The following is a 24,818-nucleotide window of genomic DNA, read 5'->3' as shown; positions in this document are numbered from 1 at the left end:
GAGGAGCAGCTGGGAGACAAACCAGTGCCCATATGGGATGCTGGTGCCACAGGCAGAGGCTAAGCCCATTATACCACAGTGCCAGCCCCCACAATGTGGTTTCTTATGTATGGCTTAGCCAAACTTCTGAGTCCCTGCCTATGAAGTCACAATTGTTCCAAGGTTGTATTAATGATTTTAAGTGATTAAGTTTGTATTTTAGAACTATACACCAAAACGTGAAGTTTACTATGTGTAAATTTAAAAATAAACAAAGTTAAAAAAACAATTTTAAAGTTAAATTTTCAGAGTTTTCTGTTGCTCTCTGAAGATGGGAAGAATTAGGATAGCAACAAGTAATCTACACAGTTATTTATGATCTACAAAGAGAAAAAAGTGTAAGGTGGCCCTTGGAGATGTTTCTTATTTCAACTGGTTTTTCTGTATTATTCGTACATATTTATGGGATACAGTGTGATAATTCCACAGATGTATACAAGGGCTTATTATCAAATCAGAGTAATAGAGCATCTCCATCTCTTCAAACACTGATCATTTCTACGTGTTGGGAACCAAAGAACCTTTGGACTCTTTTCTAGGTGTTTTAAAATAGATCACAGATTATCCCAGATGATAGTTACCCTACTAAGCTATAGAACACCAGAACGAATACCTCCTTTCTGTGTTTTGATGTCTCTTATCTCACCTCTTTACTCTTCCCTCCCATGCTTCCCAGTCATTAGTAATCACTCAACCATTGTGGTCTTCAGTGAGTGAGGATATGCACTATCAATCTTCTGTGCCTGGCTTATTTCAGTTAATCTGATACCCTCCATTTCCATGTACTTTGATGCAAAGTACAGGATTCCATTTTTTTATGGCTGAACAATATTCTATTGTGTACTTACACCACATTTTCTTTATCTACTCTTCTGTTGGTGGACACCTTAGTTAATTCTATATCTCAGCTATTGAGAATAGTGCTACTGTCAACATGAAAGTGAAGGTATTTCTTTGATAATTTCACTTGCTGGATATATATAATCAATAGTGGGATAACTGGATCACATGGTGGTTCTTTTAGTTTTTAAAGGAATCTCCATAGTGTTTTCCATAGTGGTTGTACTAATTTACATTCCCACATCAATGTATGAGAGTTCCCCTCTTGCTACATCCTTGCCAGTATTTATGTCATCTTAAAAAAAAGATTTATTTTTTTTTTATTTGAAAGCAGAGTTACAGAGAGGTCTTCCATCTGCTGGTTCACTCCCCAAATGGCCGCAATGGCTGGAGCTGCGCTGATCTGAAGCCAGGAGTCAGGAGCTTCTTCCAGGTCTCCCTCATGGGTGCAGGGATCCAAGCTTAGACCATCCTCTGCTGCCTTCCTAGGCACAAATCCGTGCCCATATGTGGTGCTGCACTGCAAGTAGCAGCTTCACCTGCTGTGCCACAGCGCTGGCTCCATTTATGTCTTTTTAATAATCTTAACTGGTGTGAGACGATGTCTCATTGTAGTAATGATTTGCATTTCCTTGATAATTAATAATAATCATAATTTTTTCATATATTTTTGGCCATTTGCATATCTTTTGTGAATTGTTCAGATAATTTGTCCATTTTTAAACCAGATTATTTTTGCTGTTTGAATTTCTTGTATTTTCTGGATAGTAATCTTTGCCAGATGAGAAGTTTGCAAATATTTTCTCCCCTTCTGCTGCTTTACTCCTCTGCTATGTAGAAGCTTCTTAGTCTCTTTTTTTTTTAACTTTTATTTAATGAATATAAATTTCCAAAGTACAGAATATGGATTACAATGGCTTCCCCCCCCATAACGTCCCTCCCACCCGCAACCCTCCCCTTATCCACTCCCTCTCCCCTTCCATTCACATCAAGATTCATTTTCGATTCTCTTTATATACAGAAGATCAGTTTAGCATACATTAAGTAAAGATTTCAACAGTTTGCTCCCACACAGAAACATAAAGTGAAAAATACTGTTTGAGTACTAGTTATAGCATTAAATCTCAATGTACAGCACACTAAGGATAAAGATCCTACATGAGGAGTAAGTTGACTTAACAAATTGACACTCTTGTTATGGCCTCAGTAATCACCCTAGGCTCTTGTCATGAGCTGCCAAGGCTATGGAAGCCCCCTGAGTTCACTGACTCTGATCATATTTAGACAAGGCCATGGTCAAAGTAGAAGTTCTCTCCTCCCTTCAGAGAAAGGTACCTCCTTCTTTGATGACCCATTCTTTCCACTGGGATCTCACTCGTGGAGATCTTTCATTTAGGTTTTTTTTTTTTTCCCCCCAGAGTGTCTTGGATTTCCATGCCTGAAATACTCTCATGGGCATTTCAGCCGGATCCACATGCCTTAAGGGCTGATTATGAGGCCAGAGTGCTGTTAGGACATTTGCCATTCTATGGGTCTGCTGTGTATCTCTTGTCCTGACAGTTGATGTACGATGTAATACTTTATCCATTTTAGTATTTTTTTTTTGTTCTAGTACCATTGGTTGAACTCTGTAGTTAACACACAATTATACTTAGGTGTTTAAATTTTAACTGAAAAGTGATCCCTGTTAGGAATTTGGAAAACATTATGTTGAGTGAAATAAGCCAATCCCAAAGGGATAAATACCACTTGTTCTCCTTGATAGGTGACAACTAACTGAGCACCAAAAAGGAAACCTGTTAAAGTGAAATGAACACTATGAGAAACGGTGACTTGATCAGCCCTCACCCTGACTGTTGATGAGCAGCTTAATATGTTATCCCTCTTAGTATTTTTTTTGTTTGTTCTACTTAATACTTTTGGTTGAATACTGTAATCAATACACAATTCTTCTTAAGTGCTGAAACTTAATTGAAAAGTGATTGCTGTTAAATATGAGTGGGAATAAGAGAGGGAAGAGATGTGCAATTTGGGACATGCTCAAGCTGACTTACCTCAAACGGTAGAGTTAGAAACATACCAGGGGATTCCAATTCAATCCCATCAAGGTGGCATGTACCAATGCCATCTCACTAGTCCCAGTGATCAATTTCTGTTCACAATTGATCGTAATGATAGGACTAAGAACCAAAGGGATCACATAAACAAGAATAGTGTCTGCAAATACTGATAGAATAAAAAAGGGAGAGAATGATCCAACATGGGAAGTGAGATACACAGCTTCTTAGTCTCTTATAATCTAATCCCATTTGTCTGGGTTTGCCCTTGTTGCTTGTAGTTTTTGGGTCTTATCTAAAATATCCTTGCCTACACCAATGTCTTGAAGTGTTTCCCCTATGTTTTCTCCTAGTAATTTAATAGTTTCAGGAGTTACATTTAGGTCAATAACCTATTTTGAGTTGATTCTTATACATAATGAGAGATAAGAATACACTCTCCTGGCTGTTGCCACAGCTCACTAGGCTAATCCTGCACCTGTGGCACCGGTACCCCAGGTTCTAGTCCCGGTTGGGGCACCAGATTCTGTCCCAGTTGCTCCTCTTCCAGTCCAGCTCTCTGCTGGGGCCCGGGAAGGCAGTGGAGGATGGCCCAAGTGCTTGGGCCCTGCACCTCATGGGAGACCAGGAGGAGGCACCTGGCTCTTGGTTTCAGATCGGCGTAGCTTTGGCCGTAGCGGCTATTTGGGGAATGACCCAACAGAAGGAAGACCTTTCTCTCTGTCTCTCTCTCACTGTCTAACTCTGCATGTCAAAAAAATATATATATACTCTCCAATCACTGTTTATTGAACAGACTGTACTCTGTCCAATATATGTTCTTGGCATTTTTGTCAAAAAAAAAAAAGTCTGCTATAGGTCTGTGGATTAATTTCTGGTGTTTCTATTCTGTTCCATTGGTCTTTGAGTCTGTTTTCATGCTGGTGTCATTCTGTTTGGGTTACAATAGCTCTGCAGTATGTCTTGAGATCAGGTACTGTGCTGTCTTCAGCTTTGTTCTTTTCTTTAAGGTTGCCATGGCTCTTCAAGGTCTCTGGTGGATCCATGTGAAATCTGTGATCCTTTCACCGATTTCTGTGAAGAATGCCATTATTTGGATAAGGATGAGGCACTTCTGCACAGCCTCTCATTACTTCTCACACTGACCGTGAGAGAGGCAGAAGTAACCCCCCACATACAGTCAAGGGTTCAAGTCCACAGCATGATGCCACCAGGCTGCCCAGCAATGCCAGAACTGGGAATTTGAACCCAGTCCCTGGTTCCTCTCAGGAAATGATTTCTGTGGAGGTTGGCCTCATCACTTACTAGCTCTGTGACCTTGACCAAATGAAGAAACCACTCAGGTCCTAGTTTCCCAGTCTGTTAAAATTGGCCAAATGGTAGCAGCTTTCTAATAAGGATACTGGAGAATTGAGTGGGAAATACACATAGAGTTCTTAGCACTCAATGCATGTCTGACATTACCTTAATTATTGGAGTCAGGATTCTGCCTATGGGTAGGTATCCTTTCATCTCTTACCCAAGGAAGCCAAACTTGGCCTAACTCAATAGTGGATTACACACACTGGTGACTGCTGCCTCGGCCTCTCCAGGGGCAGGCCTGGAGGTCAGGAATTGTGGCGTGTGTGCGCCCGGAGCAAAGCTGCAGGTGAAACAAGTTTGAGCAGTGCTGCCCTCCTACTGCTGCTCTGCAGGTGCAGGGTATGGATCATCACAGTCTTGGGGCCCTTGGGGCCGAGCGAGGGTCATGAGCAGCAAAGTCATTCCCTTGAGCCCTGTGGCTCATCAGTATCTCTCCTGGGATCCACTTTCTTGCTCTTTGGGGTTTGTTGTGGTTTCAGCTTTATGAAAAATGCAAATTGTGTCCCTTTCCACTGTATCTGCTCCTGTTGAATTCTCGGATCATGAGTCTTTTTACCCAGCATGAACGTCAGCTGGAAAATGAATGTGCATACTTTTCCCCATCACTGATCATTGGTGAAAATGTTAAATACCCCCAGTCTTATACTCTTTCCCTCAGCACTTTATCTGTGCTTCCAGAGTGAAGCTAAATCACTAGGCTTGACCTTTCAAGGCAGTTGTGTGCAGAAGAGGAATTGTTGCTTGAACAGCCTGTATCAGCTTACGTGATGAATAGCATGGTACTTTAAAAAGTTCATGGAGAATGGAACTAAAAGTTTGAAATCATAAATATTAGGGGTTTTCAAAAGGTTCATAGCAAATATGTATTCATAACTGTAAATTTCAAAAATGGCTTCTAAAAATTTTATTTTCATTTTGGTTGAAAGATAGACAGATCTTCCATCTTTTGGTTCTCTCCCCAAATGCCTGCAACATCTGGGCCTGGGCCAGTCTGAAGCCAGGAGCCCAGAACTCAAGCCAGGTCTCCCACGTGGGTGGCACGGACCCAGCTACTTGAGCCGTCACCTGCTGTCTCCCAGGGTGTGCGTTACCAGGAAGTTGGAATCTGAAGTAGAGCCAAAACTCAAACCAAGACACTCGCATATATGGGACGCAGGTGTCCCAAGTGGCATCTTAACCACTGTGCCAAATACCCACCCAAGACTTCACAATTTTTGCACTAAAATAAAATTATCTTTTAATTCCATTTTCCATGAACTTTTGGAGGTCCCTTAAATATACCATATTTAGATTTTTTCTTCCTAAGGTTTCAGGGATCCTCTGAAGTGTGTCAGTCTCAGGTAGGAAGGTCGCCGTAGAGGTTGCTCCACTTTCCAGGTGTCCAGTATTAGGAAGCGTTCCCACATAAAATCCTAGACTCCACCTTGAAGGGATCTGAAGAGTCACATGGAACGAATTGCTTTTATCATCTGTAAGTCCTTCCTATGGTGGCCCATCACGTGTTGCCTTAAGCCTATGCTTAAAAACTTTCAGAGAGAGAGAGCGCACGCGCGAGAGCGAGCACTTTACTCTATTTGTGTCTTGGGTAACCCTAACTATTAAATCCTCTCGCCAACCAAACCAAAGTTGGCTTCTTGATCTTCATTCCCGGTCTGGCCTCTCAATGACCTGAAAAAAGAGCAGATGACCTCTCTTTCCATCATTTCTCTTCACCCCTCCCACCCTCCCTGAGTTTAGAGTCTTATTTGGGCACTTGGGCCTTCGGGCCACTGGGAAATAATTCTCCACAAAACAATTGGAAATATCTCGACAGTGTAAATATTTCCTAAGCTGTCTTCTGAGAACTGTCTAGAGTGTCTCAATCAGTCTCTGCTGGATGAAAATATCCCAGGGTTAGAAGAGATTTGAGGAGTGTTTCGGCAGGAGAGTGACAATGCACATTAGCATATTAAAGGTCTGACACAAAGGTCTGTTAGCTTTCAGAGAGGCAGGTTTTTGCTGACTCTGGATTAAGACCTGCTGCTCTGCATGCAAGTTTTTTGAGGTGCTTTAGGGAATCAATCTTTCAAGGAAGCTGGTCACCTCCCCCTGTTAATTTCCCCTCTTTTTTCCCTCTATACAGCCTCTTGATTTTGAAACGGCACCCGTTTCCAACATTGTGGTCCAAGCAGAAAATCCGGAACCTCTGGTGTCTGGTGTTTCATACAACGCGAGCTCCCAAGCCAGATTCCAGCTCACTGTGACAGATGTGAATGAAGCACCCCAGTTTTCCCAGTATGCTTTCCAAGCCACAGTCAGTGAGGATGCACCTGTTGGCACCAAAGTGGGCAATGTGACTGCCAAGGATCCAGAAGGCCTGGACGTAAGGTAAAGGAGACTAGTGCTGGGCAGGCCCAGCTGTACACTGCAACCAAGGTCAGAGGGAAGGTGGAAGGGGTGAGGACAGAGGAGCTGCCTTGCACGGACTCCAAGGCCATCAGCAATCTGTAGCAGTGTCCTTGGCCTTGGCTCAGGCAGGGGTCAATGCCCTGGGCGACATTCCAAGGGATGGTGGCTCATCATTGGGAATCCAGGCTGAGACATTGAGAATGCATAGGCCCCTTCCCAGCACACTTGTTGCAGATTCCGGCTAAGCACTGGCAAGTTCAGGAAGAGGGTCACCTCCCAGACACTGAGCAAACCAGAGCCAGGCCTTGGATCTGAACCAGTCACATGAGCTAGGGTTTGGGGAGGGTTCCATTCTGGACAGAGAGAATAAAGCAACAGCCCAACCACACACACTAGGCCGCCTATTATAGGGTTAAAGAGATTCTCTTGAAGTAGGATGCTTAAGTTACTTAGAGAGCTGGTCTGAAACAGCAAGACTCATTCCATAGGCTACCCCGGAGTGGCTCATGCTCAGGCTGAGGTGGCTGAGAAAATGTAATTATTTCACAGCCATTGTTTTTTACAGTGTAATATGACCCACACGTATTAACCTTGAAATGATGCAATGATGAGTAGTTGGCTCAAGACAGATACAAAGGCACTTCAGCAACTCAGTGGGAAATAGAATTAACAGAAAATTGTGTTGTTGCAGAGGTTTTAAAAATTCATGCATAATTTTTTTCATAATACACATTGCAACCAACTTTCTGAAGTACCCTTATGTGTACAGGAGACTGAGAGGGGGTCCTCTAAGACACAGTTCTGGAAGATAAATGAGAAAAAGGTCTGTAGAATGAGGAATAATCAGTAGCTCAGATGCCAATAATAAGTCAGTTGAGAATTGAGGATGACACCAAAGTTTTGACCTGCGTACAAACAGAATCCACCAGCATTCAATGAATGCTAATGCAATTCATCAGCAAATACAGATTCTTTCACTGAAAAATATCCAGAATCCAAATGTTTTTCACTGCTTCTACCATGGTCCAAGGTACTACCATCTCTGGGCTGGTCCAGCCTTGCACCTGCCAGTCCCATATTCCTTGAGCCTGTTCCCTGCACCACAGTGAGAATGGTCCTTTGGAAAAGTAAACCATACAGTCTGTCCTCTTTCAAAACTTCCCAAAGGGCTCCTGTCTGCTTCAGGATAAAATCCCTAACAAGGGAAAGGCCCACTCTGCTCCAGACCTTTTATCCACTTCCAAAGGGGAGTGGTTATGTAGCCTGATTGGCAGGTGGGCATACAGGTGGGGTCTCCTGTGGTTCTTTGTCTTGTCTCTCAAATTCATCACTGATGAGCCCTTTTGAATCACAAACATGGCTGAGTCACCTTCCTGTCTAACACCATTTGACAACTGCCCATGGATCTGATCTTCAGGTCTCTGCAGCTTTATCCTTCGCCATCACTGCTGAAGTGTCTGGACTGCTTAACACCCACCAAGCTCCTCCTTGCCTCTCTACTCCAGCTCATGCCCTTCCTTCTGCTTGAGTCATCTTTCTTCTTGCCTTTGTTAAAATCTGCTCCTGCAGACAGATTTGTCTGATTCCCATAAATTTCTCTGGGATTCCAGAAGTGCACTTCCAATTTATTAACCACACTTACTTGGAATTGTCTACTTTTATGTCTCATTTCCCCCACTGGCTTAAGGGCCCCTCTTTGTAAACCTTTCCCTTGGTCCACGACCCGATTCTGTTAAGTACTCCATGGCTGTTTGTTGATCCATGAAGGACTCTCTGTCACCAGAAGTCCAAGAGCGTCCCCCCAACGTCTCCACCACTGGCTGCTCCAGCTCCTACTAGGGGCAGGTCTGTGAGGAGGGTTTGAATGCTACTTCTAGCTTGTTTTACTTTGACTTCTTTAATAGCCAGAAAAGCTTAACTTTTCTTCCAGAGTTTGTGACTGGACCTCTCCTAACAAAACCTGTCAAACACGTCATCGTGAGGGCAAATGATTCTTCCTTGTGAAGACAGACACTGTGCAAATAAAGCATTCAATGAAAGAGTGATTGTCTGAATATGTTGTGAACGCTGATGATAGAATACTATGTTGATGCGTGAACTATGCTCACGTTTTCATGGAAAGTAACGTGGGCTGCTTTTCCACTGTTTTTACTTTATGAAGTTATTCACTGAGAAACGACAAGAGAGGGTGGCTTAGAATCGACTCCGCCACCGGGGATATCTTTACGGTGGCTCCGCTGGACAGAGAAGCTGAGAGTGTGTATCAGGTACAAGTAGTGGCCACGGAAAAAGGTAAGCAAAAAAAAAAAAAATCGATTATCAGGAAGTGGGATGGTGCAAATGTCATCAAGGTGGAAGGACGAGGAGGATACAAGCGTGTAGGGGAGTGTCCTTGCCTTCCTGTTATTATTGAAGATGTGCCCCTAAACAGAGCTTCTTCCAGGCAGGCTACAGGGATGCCCCCTGCTCGGTGGTGTCCTGTAGGGGTTACAGCTTTTTCTAGGAAAGTTCCTGCATTTCTGGCTGAATCACCTTCCTTCTTTCAGAGGGGCTGTGGGGTTTGGGTTTCTCCTGGGAGCAAGGTCAAATCAGTGCCCTATTGATCTAGACCAGTACTTGGTCCTCCAGCCTCAGATGACAGCTCCTCAGGTTGCATCCTGTTCGTAACAGAAGAGGCTTGGTGCCGTGTTATCCACTTTGCTGGAGCCTGCAGAATAGAAATCTTGGGACTGCAGGAGATTTGGGTGAAACTGTATTTGTGTTTTTGTAAAATAGGGAGAACTTTGGAAAGGAAACACTGTTCTACAGATAATTCAGGATGTCTGAGCCATCCTTGCACTCTTTAGAATCCTTGCAGCCCCTTAAATTCAGTTGTGGAAATGCTATGTCTTTCCCTGGCTCTGAACTTGGAATTGCAGGGAGTTTTTTAAAATTAAAAATAAACTCACAGGAATAGTATGCCTACCAGTGATATGTCTGCTTGATTTACCAAAAAAAAAAAAAAAAAAAAAGTTGAGCAAATTATTACTAAATAAAGTTTGCAGATCCCTAAAATAAGCTTTGAAAATGGGAAGCCCAGGAAGAGGAACAGAGAAGGAAATCATTAAACCAGTCCCTGCACATTACAAGATTCAGAAAAACAGAAGCCCTGTTGTGAGATGAAAGCCCAGTGGTGGAAGGGCAGACCGTGCGCCGACTCTGGGAGGCCTGGGTGTAAGTGGACGGGCCTTCCAGAGGGGCGTCAGCCACAGGCTCCCTGTCTCTGTCACTTGCTCCGAGTGCATTCCACTGTCACGCTGTGTACGTTTAACTCTTGATTTAAAAGCTCCCAGTTCATCAGCAGCAGACTTCTGGCTGAGCCTTTATGCCATGCACTCCCCTACCTCATCCCGCGGGGATCAACACTTCTCTTTGGATGTGCCCTAAGGGTTTCTTGCATTTTAGAAGTTTCACAGATCAAAATCGGGGTCTCACACCCTGTTCTACTAACTTTCAGTTGTCGGCAATGAGATAATGTGAATAAATGAAAGGACTTCAAGAGCGCAATGGTTTTTTTTTTTCTTCCTTGAGTTAGGTGTAGGCAGGACACAGAAGACAGTGGACAAGAAAAGCAAGAAAGCAGGTGTCACTGGAACGGACGCAGGTCAATCAGAAAGTGCAGAAACAGTCTCTATTAGATACTGGAAAATAGCAGCGCTTACAACTTGCTGACAGCCCCTAGTCAGCACTTAGTGTAGTAACTTACTCCTCACACCACACGACAGGGCAGGCACCATCACTGAACGTATTTTATGAGCAAAGAAACCCAGACACTGAGAAATCGAAAAACTTCCCCAAGATTGCACAGTTACCAACTGATCATGCGGCAGAACCCGTATTCTTCAACACTATAGCATAGCACAGAACATTCGTGCAATTCTTTACTGTTTTCTCAAGGTGTGAGTGCTAGGATTAGACCTCCTGGATTAGAAACCCGTCTACTGCTCAGTAGCTGGGTGACCCTGGGCAAGTCACACACACTTCTTGAGCCTCAGCATTCTCATCTGCAAATGGACATCGGAGTTGTTTTGATGTGATGCATGGAAAATATTAGCACGTAGATATTAGGTACTGTTACTAAGACTTTTAAACCAGCAATGATTCAAGCTTGTCATCTTTGTACTACCTCAATCTAAGGGGAGAGTGAGCACGCTGACACCACGTTTCAATCATTCAACTCCTCAGGCAGGTCCTCCTTGAGCTCCACCACGGATTTCCTACTGATCCTTCAGGATGTGAATGACAACCCCCCGCGGCTCGCCAAGGAATACACAGGCTTGTTCTTCTGCCATCCCCTCAGTGCACCTGGAAGTCTCATTTTCGAGGCCACTGATGATGATCAGCTGTCATTCCGGGGTCACCAGTTCATATTTTCCCTTGGCAGTGAAAGCCTAAAGACAGACTGGGAAGTTTCCAGAATCAATGGTGAGTTGTCAAAACTGCATCTGGAGAAACAATGATGGATGATGAACTTACTTGCCTTGGGGGGTTTGCAGAACTCAACACAGAGCTTGAGCTTGCTTCCCTGTTCCAGGAAGGGAGGTCATGCTTTGCAAACTCTCCTACAGAAGGTTTCCAAGGCGACAAAGCCCCCAGCTTTGGAGGGAGGAGGGATTGTAACTGCACAGGGGCCCCTTGGCTTAGATAACTGAGCGTCATTTGCAAGATTTCCAATGAATGCTGAAAACAGACTTCATCATCATTTTTAAAAAGGACTTTGAAGATAAAATTAACAGTTTTATAATAACATATATTTATATGTAAAGGTACTTCAAAAAGTTGGTGGGAAATAGAATTCAGAGCTTATTTTGGTATGCAAGTTTTGAAATATGGGCATGGTTTTTATTAGTTTTGAATTTTTTTAGATTTATTTATTTGAGGGATAGGGAGAGAGAGAGATCTTCCATCCACTGGTTTTCTCCCCAAATGGCTGCAATGGCTGGAGGTGAGCTGATTGGAAGCCAGGAGCTTCTTCCAGGTCTCCCACGTGAGTGCAGGGGCCCAAGGGCTTGGTTCATCTTCCACTGCTTTCCCAGGCCATCAGCAGGGAGCTGGATTGAAAGTAGAACCCCTGGGATGAAGTATTTCTATGGTGTCTGTTGTAATGCCACCATGTTCACCTATCATTCTATGTATTTGAATCTTGCCTCTTTTTTTCTTGATTAGTCTAGCTAGGGGTCAATTTGGTTTATGTCTTCCAAGAACCAGTTGTTCAATTCATTGCTTTTTGTATTTATTTTTTAAGTCTTTATGTCGTTTACTTGTACTCTTATTATCTCTTCCCCTCTACCAATTTTGGATTTGGGTTATTCTTGTTTTTCTAGTTCCGTGAAGTGCACTGATAAATTGTTTGAGAACATTTTTGGTTTTTTTTTTTTTTTTTTTTTTGATGCAGGCATTGATTGTTAAAAACTTCCCTCTTAGTGTTGCTTTTACTATTTCTCATAGCTTTTGGTAAGTTGTATTTTTATTTTCATTAATTTCATGAATTTTTAAAATTTTCCACTGGATTTCTTCCTTGACTGTTTAAGAGTAAGTTGGTTAGCTATCATGTAATTGTGTTGTTTCCAAGGTTACTCTTGTTATTGATGTCTAATTTTATTGTATTATGATCAGAAACGGTACTTGATATAATTTCTATTCCTTTAAATTCGTTCAGACTTACTCTGTGACCTACCATAAAATCTATCCTGGAAAATGTTCTATGTGCTGTTTAGAAGACCGTATATCCTGCAGCTGTTGGATGAAAAGTTCTGTGGATATCTGTTAGGTCCAGTTGATATAGGGTACACTTTAACTGTGTTTCTTTGTTTGAATTTCTGTCCAGATGATCTATTTCTGAAAGTGAGGTGTTAAACTCCCTTTAGGCCCATAAATATTTGCCTTATATATTTGTATGCTCTAATATTGGGTGTATATATGTTTGCAATTCTTATTTCTCCTTGCTGGATTGAACCTTTATTATTTTATGACCTTTTCTCTTTTTTACTGCTTTTGATTTAAAATCTATTTGTATTAGAAGTGTGGCTACTCCTGCTTTCTTTTGGGCTCCATTTGCAACGAGTATCTTGCTCCATGCTTTTACTTTCAGTATATGTGTGTCCTTAGAGGTAAAGTACATTTCTTACAAGTATCAAATATTTGGGTCCAATTTTTAATCCATTCAGTCATCCTGTGTCTTTAAGATTTATTTACTCATTTTTTTGAATGGCAGGGGGAGGTCAGAGTGAGAGAAAGAGAGATCCTTCATCTGCTAGTTCCTGCCCCAAATGCCCACAAACCGGGAGACAGGAACTCTATCTGGGTCTCCCATGAGTGGGAGAGGCCCGAGTACTTGGACCATCCTCTGCTGCCTTCCCAGGGGCATTCGAAAAAAGTTGGGTCAGAAGTAGAGCAGCTGTTTCAACCAGGCACTCCAGTATGGGATGCAGTAGTCACAGTGGCTGCCTCTTCTGCTGTGCCACTTACTGATATGTAAGGTTTTAGTATTGCAATTTGGTACTTGTTCTATATTTTGATCGTAGTTCCCTTCTCCTTCTTCTACACTCTTCCTTTGTGGTTGAGTGATTTCCTCTAAGTGTATACTATTATTTTTTGGTAAATGTGTTAAGGTTCTTGTTTTATGGTTGCCAAGAAGTTTACCAAAAATTTTCCTCTGGCTATAATGAGCCATCTTGAAATGATAACTTAATGTTGATTTATAGAGGTAGGCAAAAAGACAAACAAAAAGCAAAGATAAGAAATCTTAATAAAGATGTGTACATTTGTGATCCATTCCTCTCTACATTTTAAATTTTATGTTGCACTTGATCTCTTTCAATATTGCTTGTGTTTTTACATCTTAGTGTAGTGATTTTTAGTATTCATATTAAAGGTATAAATGATTTATATACCATGTTTACAATGTTAGAGCCTTCTGAATTTGTTTGCAATAGTTACTGTTACCTATGACTTCTCTACCTTCTGATATTTTCTTATTTGTTAACCTCTCTTTTTTCCAGTTTGAAGAACAGGTCCGGTGGAGATAAATTCTCTCAGCTTTTGTTTGTCAGGGAGTATCTTTACGTCTTCCTCATATCTGAAGGAAACTTCTGGATTCAGTATTCTTAGTTGACAATTTTTTTCCTTCAGTGCTATGAAAGTCTCTTCTCATTCCCTCTTGATTTATAAGGTTTTTGCTGAGAAATCTGCAGTCAGGCAAGTTAATACCCTTTATGGTGCTATTTGCTTCTTTTCTCTCGCAACTCTGAGAATCCCCTCTTAATCTTTATCATTGGAGGACTTGATAATAATATGTCTGGGGGGGGGGATATGGTTGGATTGAATCTGACTGGTGACCTTTGACTGTCCTGTGCCTGGATCCTTGTATCTTTCTCTAGGTTTTGGAAGTTTTCTGGTATTATTGAATATGCTTTTGACCCCTTTGGTGTTGCCAAATCTGCCTTGGATCTCAATAACTTGAATATTTGTTCTTTTCATGCTATCCCATATTTCCCATGAGCTTTCTTCATTCCTTCTTTTTTTCTCCTTCATTGTGTATTTTCAAATAGCTTATTTTCAAGTTTGTATTCTTTCTTTTGCTTGATCTATTCTGTTATTGACGCCTTCTGTAGCATTTTCAGATTTCACTTAGTGTACTTTGCATCTGCAGGATTTCTGCGACTTATATAGTTACTTCCATCTGTCAAATCTGTTAGAATATTGAAGAATTCCTGTATGCTCTCAAGTTTTGTTGGATTTCTTTAAAACAGCTATTTTGAAATATTCATGTGGGCATTTGTGGGTTTAAATTCCTAGATGGCTAGTTTCTGGCACCTTCTTTCACTCTTTAGGAGAGGCCATGGTTCCCTGGAAATTTCTGATGCTTCTTGGTATACAGCATTGTCTGAGCATTGAAGGATTTATTATAGTGACAGTGGCTGTCCTAGACATTTTATTTAAATTTTTATAAGCTATACAAGCTCCATGTAGTTCATATATATAGATTTAGGAACATAGTGATACTCCCCACTCTACCCTCCCTCCTGCCCATGCTGAAACACTCCCTCTTCCTTCTCCCATCCCCACTCTTGATTGTCACAAAGATCTACTTTCAGTTTTACTCAATGATCGTCCCAGAAATTTCTCTGAGCCTGTGATACTTCTGTTATTTTAGTACTAGATATCACCGTAAGTTGTGGTTTGCCCCCAGGTTTGCTGTTGATGTGTTTTTACTCGGTCTTAGCAATACTTCCAAAAGTGAATTTGTCCCAGATCTACAGTTGAAATATTTGTATGAACTAGGGAAGTGCCTAAAAATGGGTAGTCCATCTTACAAGCTACTTCCTGGACCTGTGGTAGGCTTGGACTCCTTTCCCTGTGTCTGAAAATGCCATGATGCTGGATCGCATTGGGAGCCCTCAGACCACCACATCTAATGCAGCCTGGGGGTTGGGCAGTGCTCACCCTGCTGTTGTCTGTTGCTGAGGTGGGCTAGCTTCCCTATGTCTGACCCTGGGGATGCTGGCTGGGGTACAGTACTACTTCACCTGGCTCAGAGCGAGCTGGATCGGAAGTGGAGCAGCCGGGACTCAAACTGGCACCCATATGGGATGTCGGCACTGCAGGCAGCAGCTTTACCCGCTATGCCACAGCGCAGGCCCCAGTACATTTCTTTTAATATGTCTAGTTGTTCCAATGCCATTAATTTCAAACATTGTCCTTTTCACATTATATTGTTAACCTTACAAAAATCAAGTGACCACACACACACACACGTACTATTTCTAAACATTCTTTTCTGTTTAATCCCATATGATTAAAAAAATATATTTTATTGGGCCGCTGCCTACAGTGCCAGCATCTGATATGGGCACTGGTTCTATAGTCCCAGATGCTCCACTTCCCATCCAGCTGTCTGCTATGGCCTGGGAAAGCAGTAGAAGATGGCCCAAGTCCTTGGGCCCCTGCGCCCACGTGGGAGATCCAGAAGAAGCTCTTGGCTTCAGATTGGCACGGTTCCCGCCATTGCTGCCATCTGGGGAGTTAACCAGCAGATGGAAGATCTTGCTCTCTCTGTCAAATAAACAAATGTCTTAATATCTTTTTTTTTAAATTTATTCAAAAGGCAGAATTAGAGAGATTTCTTCCATCTGCTGGTGTACTCCCCAAATGGCTGAGGCTGGGCCAGGCCAAAGCCAGGAGCCTGGAACTTCATCTAGGTCTCCCGTGTGGGTGATAGGGACTCCAGTACTTGGGCCGCCTTCCTCTGCTTTCTCAGGCTGATCAACAGGGAAATGGATCAGAAGTGAAGCAGCCTGGACTTGAATTAGTACTCATATGGGATGCCTGTATAACAGGAGGTGGCTTAACCTGCTGTGCCACAATGCCAGCCTAAACCATATGATCTTAATTACTGTGGCTATTTTTTTTTTAATGTATTTTGATCTAATTGAGAGGCCGAGGGAGAGAGAAAGGTCTTCCATCTGCTGGTTCACTCCCCAAATGGCTTGCAACGGCCAGAGCTGGGCTGATCTAAAACCAGGAGCCAGGAGTTTCCTCTGGGTCTCCCATGTGGGTATGAGGCCCCAAGGACTTGGGCCATCTTCTACTGCTTTCCCAGGACATAGCAGAGAGCTGGATCAGAAGAGGAGCCGCCAGGACACAAAGCTGCACCTGTATGGGATGCCAGCATTGCAGGCAGAGGCTTAGCCTGCTGTGCCACAGCACTGGCCCCTCTGTGGCTCATATGAAGAATTGAAATCAGTGTAATTTTCCCAGCTTTGTTCTTTTTCAACATTAGTTTATCTATTCTAGGTCTTCTGTGTTCCTAAACAAGTGTTAGAATGTTGCTTCCATTTCGGCCAAGAGAGGCCTGTTGAGATCATGACTGGATTGAGTTGTATCTCCAGGGGAGTTTGGGGAGAACTGATATCTTAACACAATTGAATGTTTCTACTCGTGAAGGTGGTGTACATCTCCATTGATGCAGATCTTTCATTTCTCTCCGCAATGTTTTTCAGTTTTCATTGTATAGTTCTTACTAAGCTTGCCCTCAGCATTTCATATATTTGATGCTATCTTAAAATTTTAATTTTTAAATATTTCTAGAATATGACACTGTAACTGATGACTTGTGGCTATTGGTCTTGTATTCTATAACTTTGCTGACATCACTTATTTTAGATTCCATAGATTTTTCTACGTAGTCAATCATGTTGTCTGAATACTGGCAAGTTTATTTTTCCTAATTATTGGCTAAAATATTCAGTCTAATGTTAAATAGACATGTGAGAACAGAAATATTTTACTTGCTCATGATCTTAGGGAGAAAACCTTTTTTTCACCATTAAATTATGATATTAACTAATGATTTTCCTTCTGTTCCTGAGAGTTGTTTTTTTCTTAGTTAGGAATGGATAGTATACTATTTAAAGTGATTTTTTTTTTTTTGCATTTAATGAGATAATTTTATGGTGGCTTGTGCTTTTTTGTCTGTTAAAAGTAGAACAATGTAATTCATCAATTGAATCTCAAACCAGCCATCCACTTCCAGGATAAAGCCCAATTAGTGATGAAATATTGTTATTTTAAAATAAACTGCTACAATTTTAAGCTTTTTTGCATTTGTATTTATGGAGGTTATTGGTTGATAGTGTTTTTTTTTTCTTTTTTGACAGGCAGAGTGGACAGTGAGAGAGAGAGACAGAGAGAAAGGTCTTCCTTTGCCGTTGGTTCACCCTCCAATGGCCACCGCGGCTGGCGCACCGCACTGATCCGAAGGCAGGAGCCAGGTGCTTATCCTGGTCTCCCATGGGGTGCAGGGCCCAAGTCCTTGGGCCATCCTCCACTGCACTCCCGGGCCACAGCAGAGAGCTGGCCTGGAAGAGGGGCAACCGGAACAGAATCCGTCGCCCCGACCGGGACTAGAACCTGGTGTGCCTGCGCCGCAAGGCGGAGGATTAGCCTAGTGAGCCGCGGCGCCGGCTGATAGTGTCTTTTTATTTATTTATTTTTTAATCAGAGTGCTGCTAAACTAGTAGATTGACTCAGAAGTGTCCCACCTCTTAAGTGATCTGGAAGAGTTTGTGTAAAATTGGTGTTATTTCCTCAAAGTTTGAGAGAACTACCAGTGAAGCCATTTCAGCCTCGAATTTTTTTTGTGGGAGAAGTTTCAATCCCAAATTCAGTTTCTTTAATAGATGTAGACATTCAAGTTATTTATTCTTGGTTGCACTTGTTAATTATCTTTCCAATAATGTATTTCATTATTTGCCTAGTTTATTGGCATGTTGTTTTTATCCTTTTGTTATCTGCAGATATGTAGTTATACTACCTCATTGTCAAATTATGGGTTTCTCCTCATAAATCTAGCAAGTTTATTAATTTTATTAATATTCTTGAAGAACTAGCTTTTTGTTTCATTGATTTTCTGTTTTGTATTCCACTTATCAGATCTTTATTATTTCCTTTATTCTTCTCAGGTTTTGTTTTATTCTCTTTTTTTAAGGTGAAAGTTGAAGGAATAAATTTGATACCTTTTATATAAGTATTTGGTGCTGAAAATTTATATCTTAGTTGTTAATTTAGCTGCTTTCCACAAAGTTTGATGTGTATGCATTCTCATTAGTTCAAAATACTTTATTATTTTCCTTTATATTTGACTCATGGGTTACTTAGAGACCATAAAGACACAGAAAATAATTCTCCAAATATTTGGAAACCAAATCACACACTTCTAATTTTATTCTTTCATGGCCAGAGAACTTTAGACTGGGATACTTTTAAATTTATCGAGACTTTAAAGGTATTTTTCCATTGTGTTCTGGTTTGTAATATTTCTTCTTTGTTCTCTTGAATATGTATCCGTTTTCCTCTGGATGCCTTAAAGTATCCTATCTCTAATTTGATAATTATGTTCCTTGCTATAGTTTTGTTCATTTTTCTCATTCCTCAGGTTTGTTCATCTTGAGTCTGAGGATTTAGAGTTTTCAGAAAAAAACATTAGCTCTTATGTTATCTGTCCCACTCCTGCCCGTCCAAATACACATGGCAACTGTCCTGCCTTCCAGGGTTCCAGTCACATATACATTAGGCTACTTGAGGTTGTCTCAAACTCACTGATGCTATGTTCACTTTATCTGTTTTTCTTTATTAAATTTGATAGTTTCTATTTAAAATCTTTGAGTTCACTGATTCTCCTTCTTATATGCCCAATTTACCATTAACCCTACCTAGTGAATTTGTCATAATCAAACCTTTTAGATTTGGGTCTTCTTCATATCTTCCATGTCTGTCAATCTTCTCACTTCTTGAATATATAAGATATATTTTTGACTGCTTTTTTGTACTTGCCCTGTGTCATTTCTGGGTAGGTTTCCATTGGTTGAGTTTTCTCTTTGTTAGGATTATATTTTCTCCTTTCATTGCGTGTCTGGCTTTTTAAAAAAGTGTTAAATGCCAGATATTGGATGCCAAAATTTTTGTATTCCCAGAAACCTTCTTGAGCCCAATTCTGAAATGCAGTTACATTTTGTTAGACAAGATCAGAGCAATATTTATTTAAAGGCTCATTTTTTCCTATGTGCTAAAGTAAAAACCTTTGGTGTGCTCTACCCTCTGCCCCAGCAATTCTGAGATTTTTCTACTGTGGCTCTTGGGAACAGAAGCTATTCCTGGTCCTTTATGATTCCAAAGATTGTTCTCTCTAGTCTTGTTGGGTGCTGCTTTCCCCACTTATGGGTAGTTTTCATATATACATATTCTCGTCGGCACTATGGCGACAGCATGGTGGCACAGCAGGAATTCAAGAGCTGGGCTTGTTCCACTACCAATCCAACTCCCTGCTAATGACGTGGGAAAAGCAGGAGATAACTCAAGTTCTTGGGCACCTGCCACTCATGCAGATGACCAAGACGGAGTTCCAGGCTCCTAGGTCTGGTCTGGTCCAGCCCTAACCGATGTAGCCATTTAGGGAGTGAACCAGCAGAGGGAAGATGTCCCTTCTGTTTGTTTTTCAAATAAATAAATCTCAAAAAAATAAAGACTGGGGGCTGGCGCTGCGGCTCACTAGGCTAATTCTCCGCCTGCAGCGCTGGCACACCGGGTTCTAGTCCTGGTCGGGGCGCCAGATTCTGTCCAGGTTGCCCCTCTTCCAGGCCAGCTCTCTGCTGTGGCCCAGGAAGGCAGTGGAGGATGGCCCAAGTGCTTGGACCCTGCACCCACATGGGAGACCAGGAGAAGCACCTGGCTCCTGGCTTCAGATCGGTGTAGCACTGGCCGTAGCAGCCATTTGCGGGGGTGAACCAAGGGAAAAAGGAAGACCTTTTGCTCTGGTTCTCTCTCTCTAACTCCGCCTGTCAAAAAAATAAAAATAAAGACTGGAGGCAAGTTGGGGTGAGGGGTCCCCTCGGCCACTTTCCGTGGCTCACTCTCCCCCTGAATTCTTCTTTGTGAACTTTTGGTTGTCCTGATCTGCTCTTATTCCAGCTCCATTACCTCCACTTAGGGACATCACTGGGCTTGGCCTGGGTTTTCTCTCCCTGCACTACACCTGGATATTCTCTCTGTGTAGTAAGCTGGGCCAATTGTAGGACTTCTATCATTTGCTTTCAGGGATCCTTATCCTTCATTGTCTAAAATCCAGTGGTTTCACCTATTTTGGTTGTTTTTGGTGGGATGGTAAATCTGGGCTCTGTTACTCCATCTGGGCTAGGACTGGAAATGTCTGCCACAATGATCTTTAGGTATAAAAACCTCTTCCCAAGTTCTGGAAAATTTGGGAATGGTACAAAAAAAGAATTGCAACAAGATCAAGATTATCTTCAGAAATTTGAAATTTTGTGTTACCTTGCACTAATTTTCTGTTAAAAAAAAAAAGGAAGTAAAAATTATGCATTCCCTGTTTTGGCAGTGGAAGGGATTCTCAGACATACAGATGTTCTAACTTTCCCAAGGTTATATAACTAACCAGAGGCGGATTTGAGACTCAGGATTTGGTCTACAGATGCTCTGTCCTGTATTCTGCAAATCCCATGCTATATTGTTTTGCAGTCAATCTATATTACTTACATTTTATATTTACAAATTCAAGTACTTAGTAAAATTTATAATCCAAAGATCAATACTTAAAAGTGCTTTTAGCATTATGGACACTAATGGATAGTGAAAATCTGATTTACCAGACACAAAAGTTCCCAGCTGAGATAGACCAACATGACACTCTGCCTTTTTGTTTTAGCTGTCATTCTTTTAACAGAGGTTCTTTTTACCCAACGTTTTGCATGCTTGTGATTTTGTTGTTTAAAATGGCTCCAAAGCATGGGGCTAAAGCCTAGTTATCCCCGTGTGCAAGAGGCTATGATGTATGCACCCTACAAGAAAATACATAATTTAAATAAGCTTTGCTCAGGTATGAATTCCAGTCCTGTTGGTTATGAGTTTAATAGTGAGTCAACATTATTATTAAATAAGGTGTCTTTAAACAAATACACAGAAAATGAGGTGATGTATGGATCAGTTGATGAAAAGGTGAGCAGCATCTCACAGTAACCTAACCCTGTAATAACCCAACATAATTATTGGAAGTCATGAGGACCAACTGTACTTAGAATCCATTTCTACAAAGAACTCATGAATTTGTAACTTACGGTAAGATTTAGCTCTTTTTCCACTATGAGAAGATATTTGTGGAGGGATATAGGTGATACCTCGCAGGCAACCTGAGTATATCATGCAAAGGATGAGTTTTCTTCCTGCCCATCCAGGGGTCTGAAGTTGCATTTTCCTGACGTTCATTTTGCTCTGTTTTGGTAGGTACCCATGCCAGACTCTCTACAAAGCACACAAATTTTGAGGAGAGGGTTTATAACATCTCAGTCCGCATCAGTGATATGGGCCGGCCACCCTTGGAAGGGACTGTCACTTTACCAGGTAGGTATTTAGCCATGGGCAACTTAGGATAGTATCTGTAAGCATGGGCAGTTTGAAGGAATTCTTGTGTTTCACATGGGATTCTGCCACTTTTCACTTGAACATTTGCTCTACCAAACACTGTTCTGCTTTCAGTTACTTTCTGTTCATGTGTGGAAGAAAGGTGTTTCCGGCCAGCACCGAAACAGTCGGGAATACCCACTGTGGGCATGGCAGTTGGAATCCTCCTGACCACCTTTCTGATCATTGGTGAGTATAACTTCTCACAGTTAAGGATTTCTGTCCTGCGCTGGTCTGGTGGCTGCTCAGACGTCCACTGGTGATTTATATTCCTGCCTAGTGCCTGAGTTGACCACATCATATTTTCCAGGTTGGAAGACAGTGCATTAGTACCACCCTCTACCTATCACTGCATCATTGGTTAGTTTAGGAAACAGGAAAAGCTTTAAAGCATAAGTTTATTATGTCTGGTTAGCAAACTTTCATGATGGGAGAGGAATGCAGTAGCTGTGTCCCTGCTATGTGTCAGGCACCATGCTTGCAAAAACCAATGGCTAAGACATACCCAGATCTTACAGTGTTCGTCATTGTTGCAACAGAGACACATTAGCTTTCCCATGGAAATGCTAATGTACCTGAAATGCTGTAGAACTTCCCTTTGTATATCTTCATGACTGTGGACCCTGTTCTTTATGACCCAGAATAACTCTACTGTATCACAGCCTTGACTGCTATGGCCCCTGGCCACAAAGCAGAGTCCCCTCTTCTGTCTCACACTGGCGCTCCCTCCCTTCCCCCTAGAAACAACTCAGTGCTCACTACAGTAACTACCCTCTTTCAACTGTTGTCTTCAAAACAAATGTATTAGAAATATATATTCCATTAATTTATAAGCACAGTTTCATGTCCTTTCTCTCTTGAATGAAGAACTGGGATAATTGTAAATATTCCTGGTTGTTCTCTACCTCTGGCCTTTTCTAACCTTAACCTGCCAATGTGAACTCTTGATTATGGGTCTAACAGGGATCTTATTTCCTTATATTCTTAAGTACAAAGTCCTTATGACATGGCCGTGACCCACCCTAACATGTGCATGGTACCATCGTGTCTCCCTATGCACTACTGTGTACCTTTCATACCAATGGAGCTCTACTTCTATGCTTTTTCTTACAGTATTTGTTCTCGCATCTTGAATGGATTGAATTTCTGGACCAATTTTCTTATCCATTTAATCTCATAATATTACCACTAGTAAAGATTGCATGATTTGGGGGATATATAGAAACAATAGGACTTTAAGTGTCAGACCCCATTCTTTTCAAAACAGGGAATGAATTATTGCAAGATTCCGAATGAGTTTCTGAGCACATAGTCTTTTCTGCCATGATTCTTCCTGTAAACCTACTGACAGACTCAATTTCTTTAAAACAAATGAACTGAAGAACCCTCTTTTTTCACCATGGGCCCTGACTGACAGTACATATTTACTGCTGAGATGGGAGAAACCAGAAAGCTTAGGTATTTTAGGTTTTCTACTCAGTAGCATAGCCTGGATCCATAAAGAAGGGGAAGAAGGACAGGCATCAATATTTATTGAGGGTCTATATGTTCAGGAGCTCTGTAAGATGCTTATACTCATGCTTAGACTCAGGTTAGGAATGATTTTGAACTTGATGCACACTCATAGTTACGGTGGTATACTTACTTACCCAAAAAAGCCAGTGCCCGAGTCCCTCATTCATTAAGACAATGAGACTTTGTTTAACTACAAACAAAACGAAGTTACATGAGTCATTTTTTCCTACCAAGATACTGCTTCAGCAATGAATGTGACAGTACATTTTAAGATTCCATCAATTTGACCTTGGCTTCTCTCTTTTAGGGATAATTTTAGCAGTCGTGTTTATCCGCATGAAGAAGAATAACAGCAAAGATAATGTTGAAAATGCTCAGGCACCTGAAGCCAGACCCCTGAGAAGCTGATTTTGAAAGCAATGTTTAAGTTTATACATCAAGTGCTATTTCAATAACACAGCAGTTAGTCTCATAATTTTACTTTTCATCCAGCAGATGAATATTTACAGCAGAGGAATATTTACAGATATTCCTTCTTGCCATTTAATTTTATACTACTTATATGTTTCATGTGCCATGGACATTAGAGAGATTTTCCATTTTCCCATGACATTTTTCCCTTCTGCAAACCCCCAAACCAGAAATGTCTGTGGTTTTCTCCTTTGGGGAAGGATGTGCTGATTAAATTCCCTGTACATTTTTTTTTTTCTTCATCACGAAGATTTATCAGTTGTCTACTACAGAACTTCCTGGATTCCATTTATGCTTTTTCTCATTCCAACCTGTGTTCCCTTCATCAATATCTCCTTTGGTAGAGCTCACTGAATTTATAACATTTGTCAGAGAAAAGAAAAAAGAGCGGCCTCAGGAGGAAAAAATAAAAGAGCATCCTTGTCCCTTAGTACCAACAGGAACTCTTCTGTGTTGTTATTAACTGTCTTTAACCCCGCATGGCTGATGGGTGCTCTTTGACTGAAGTTCATCAACTTGGGGATTGGGGATGTATGGAACAAAGTTATTGTTTCCACAGAGGCCTCCTTCCCAAACCTCGGTACTGGAGCCAACAGGTGGCTCAAGTCTACTCACTACCCATCATGCTATATGCTGCATGTGTCGTCTCTATTTGTGTATTAATAAAACTTTGGTTATTATATATTTAACATGTGGAAGAAAATGAGGAAGCATGAAAGGAGCAGTGACAAAAGTCAAGAATAAATGTTGGTTGTGGTGGTTTTTGTGGCCCTGCTCAGTCTCTTTGGCTGTGTTTTCTGGTTCTTTTCATCTGTTTAGGGGATGGACTGCCTAACAACGGTTACCTACTGTTTATCAAAACTGCCTCCCCTGTAGAATTAGCACATGTGGAGAGCCCCACAGTAAAATAAAATTCCTTGATAATGGATCCAGGTGTTCTAGGGAAGTATGCCAGAAGTTTTAAATCCAAGAACCTTAGAAATGTCAAAGCATTCTGGACTTGGAGCTATCCTCCAGCTCCTGATTTGAACATGGAATTTAAACCATGATGAACCCAACTGTGAAAGATGTTCAAGCAGGCTAAGGGCTGGACTTTTCACAAATAATCTTCTTCATGATCTGTATTTTTAAAAGGCA

The 24,818-nt window shown here is 41.5% G+C and overlaps 1 protein-coding gene across 3 annotated transcripts in view; it reads left to right on the top strand.

Annotated features, from left to right (window-relative positions):
* CDH17 (cadherin 17) overlaps nucleotides 1-24,462 on the top strand; it is an 88,142-nt gene extending 63,680 nt beyond the window's left edge. For 2 of the 3 annotated variants that reach the window (XM_089335531.1, XM_002710691.6), the window contains exons 13-18: nucleotides 6,421-6,665; nucleotides 8,848-8,978; nucleotides 10,911-11,150; nucleotides 21,519-21,635; nucleotides 21,771-21,884; nucleotides 23,518-24,462. In XM_089335531.1, coding sequence (XP_089191657.1) covers nucleotides 6,421-6,665; nucleotides 8,848-8,978; nucleotides 10,911-11,150; nucleotides 21,519-21,635; nucleotides 21,771-21,884; nucleotides 23,518-23,618 — 948 coding nt within the window. In that variant the 3' untranslated portion in view covers nucleotides 23,619-24,462. The remainder of the gene's footprint in view (nucleotides 1-6,420; nucleotides 6,666-8,847; nucleotides 8,979-10,910; nucleotides 11,151-21,518; nucleotides 21,636-21,770; nucleotides 21,885-23,517) is intronic. The other variant, XM_070075290.2, reaches the window with a different exon arrangement.
* The last annotated feature ends 356 nt before the right edge of the window (nucleotides 24,463-24,818 follow it).

Source organism: Oryctolagus cuniculus, chromosome 6, assembly GCF_051225735.1.
Source record: "Oryctolagus cuniculus isolate XC-2025 breed Fujian yellow rabbit chromosome 6, ASM5122573v1, whole genome shotgun sequence".
NCBI lineage: Eukaryota > Metazoa > Chordata > Mammalia > Lagomorpha > Leporidae > Oryctolagus > Oryctolagus cuniculus.
This window is presented reverse-complemented; position numbering and strand designations above follow the sequence as displayed.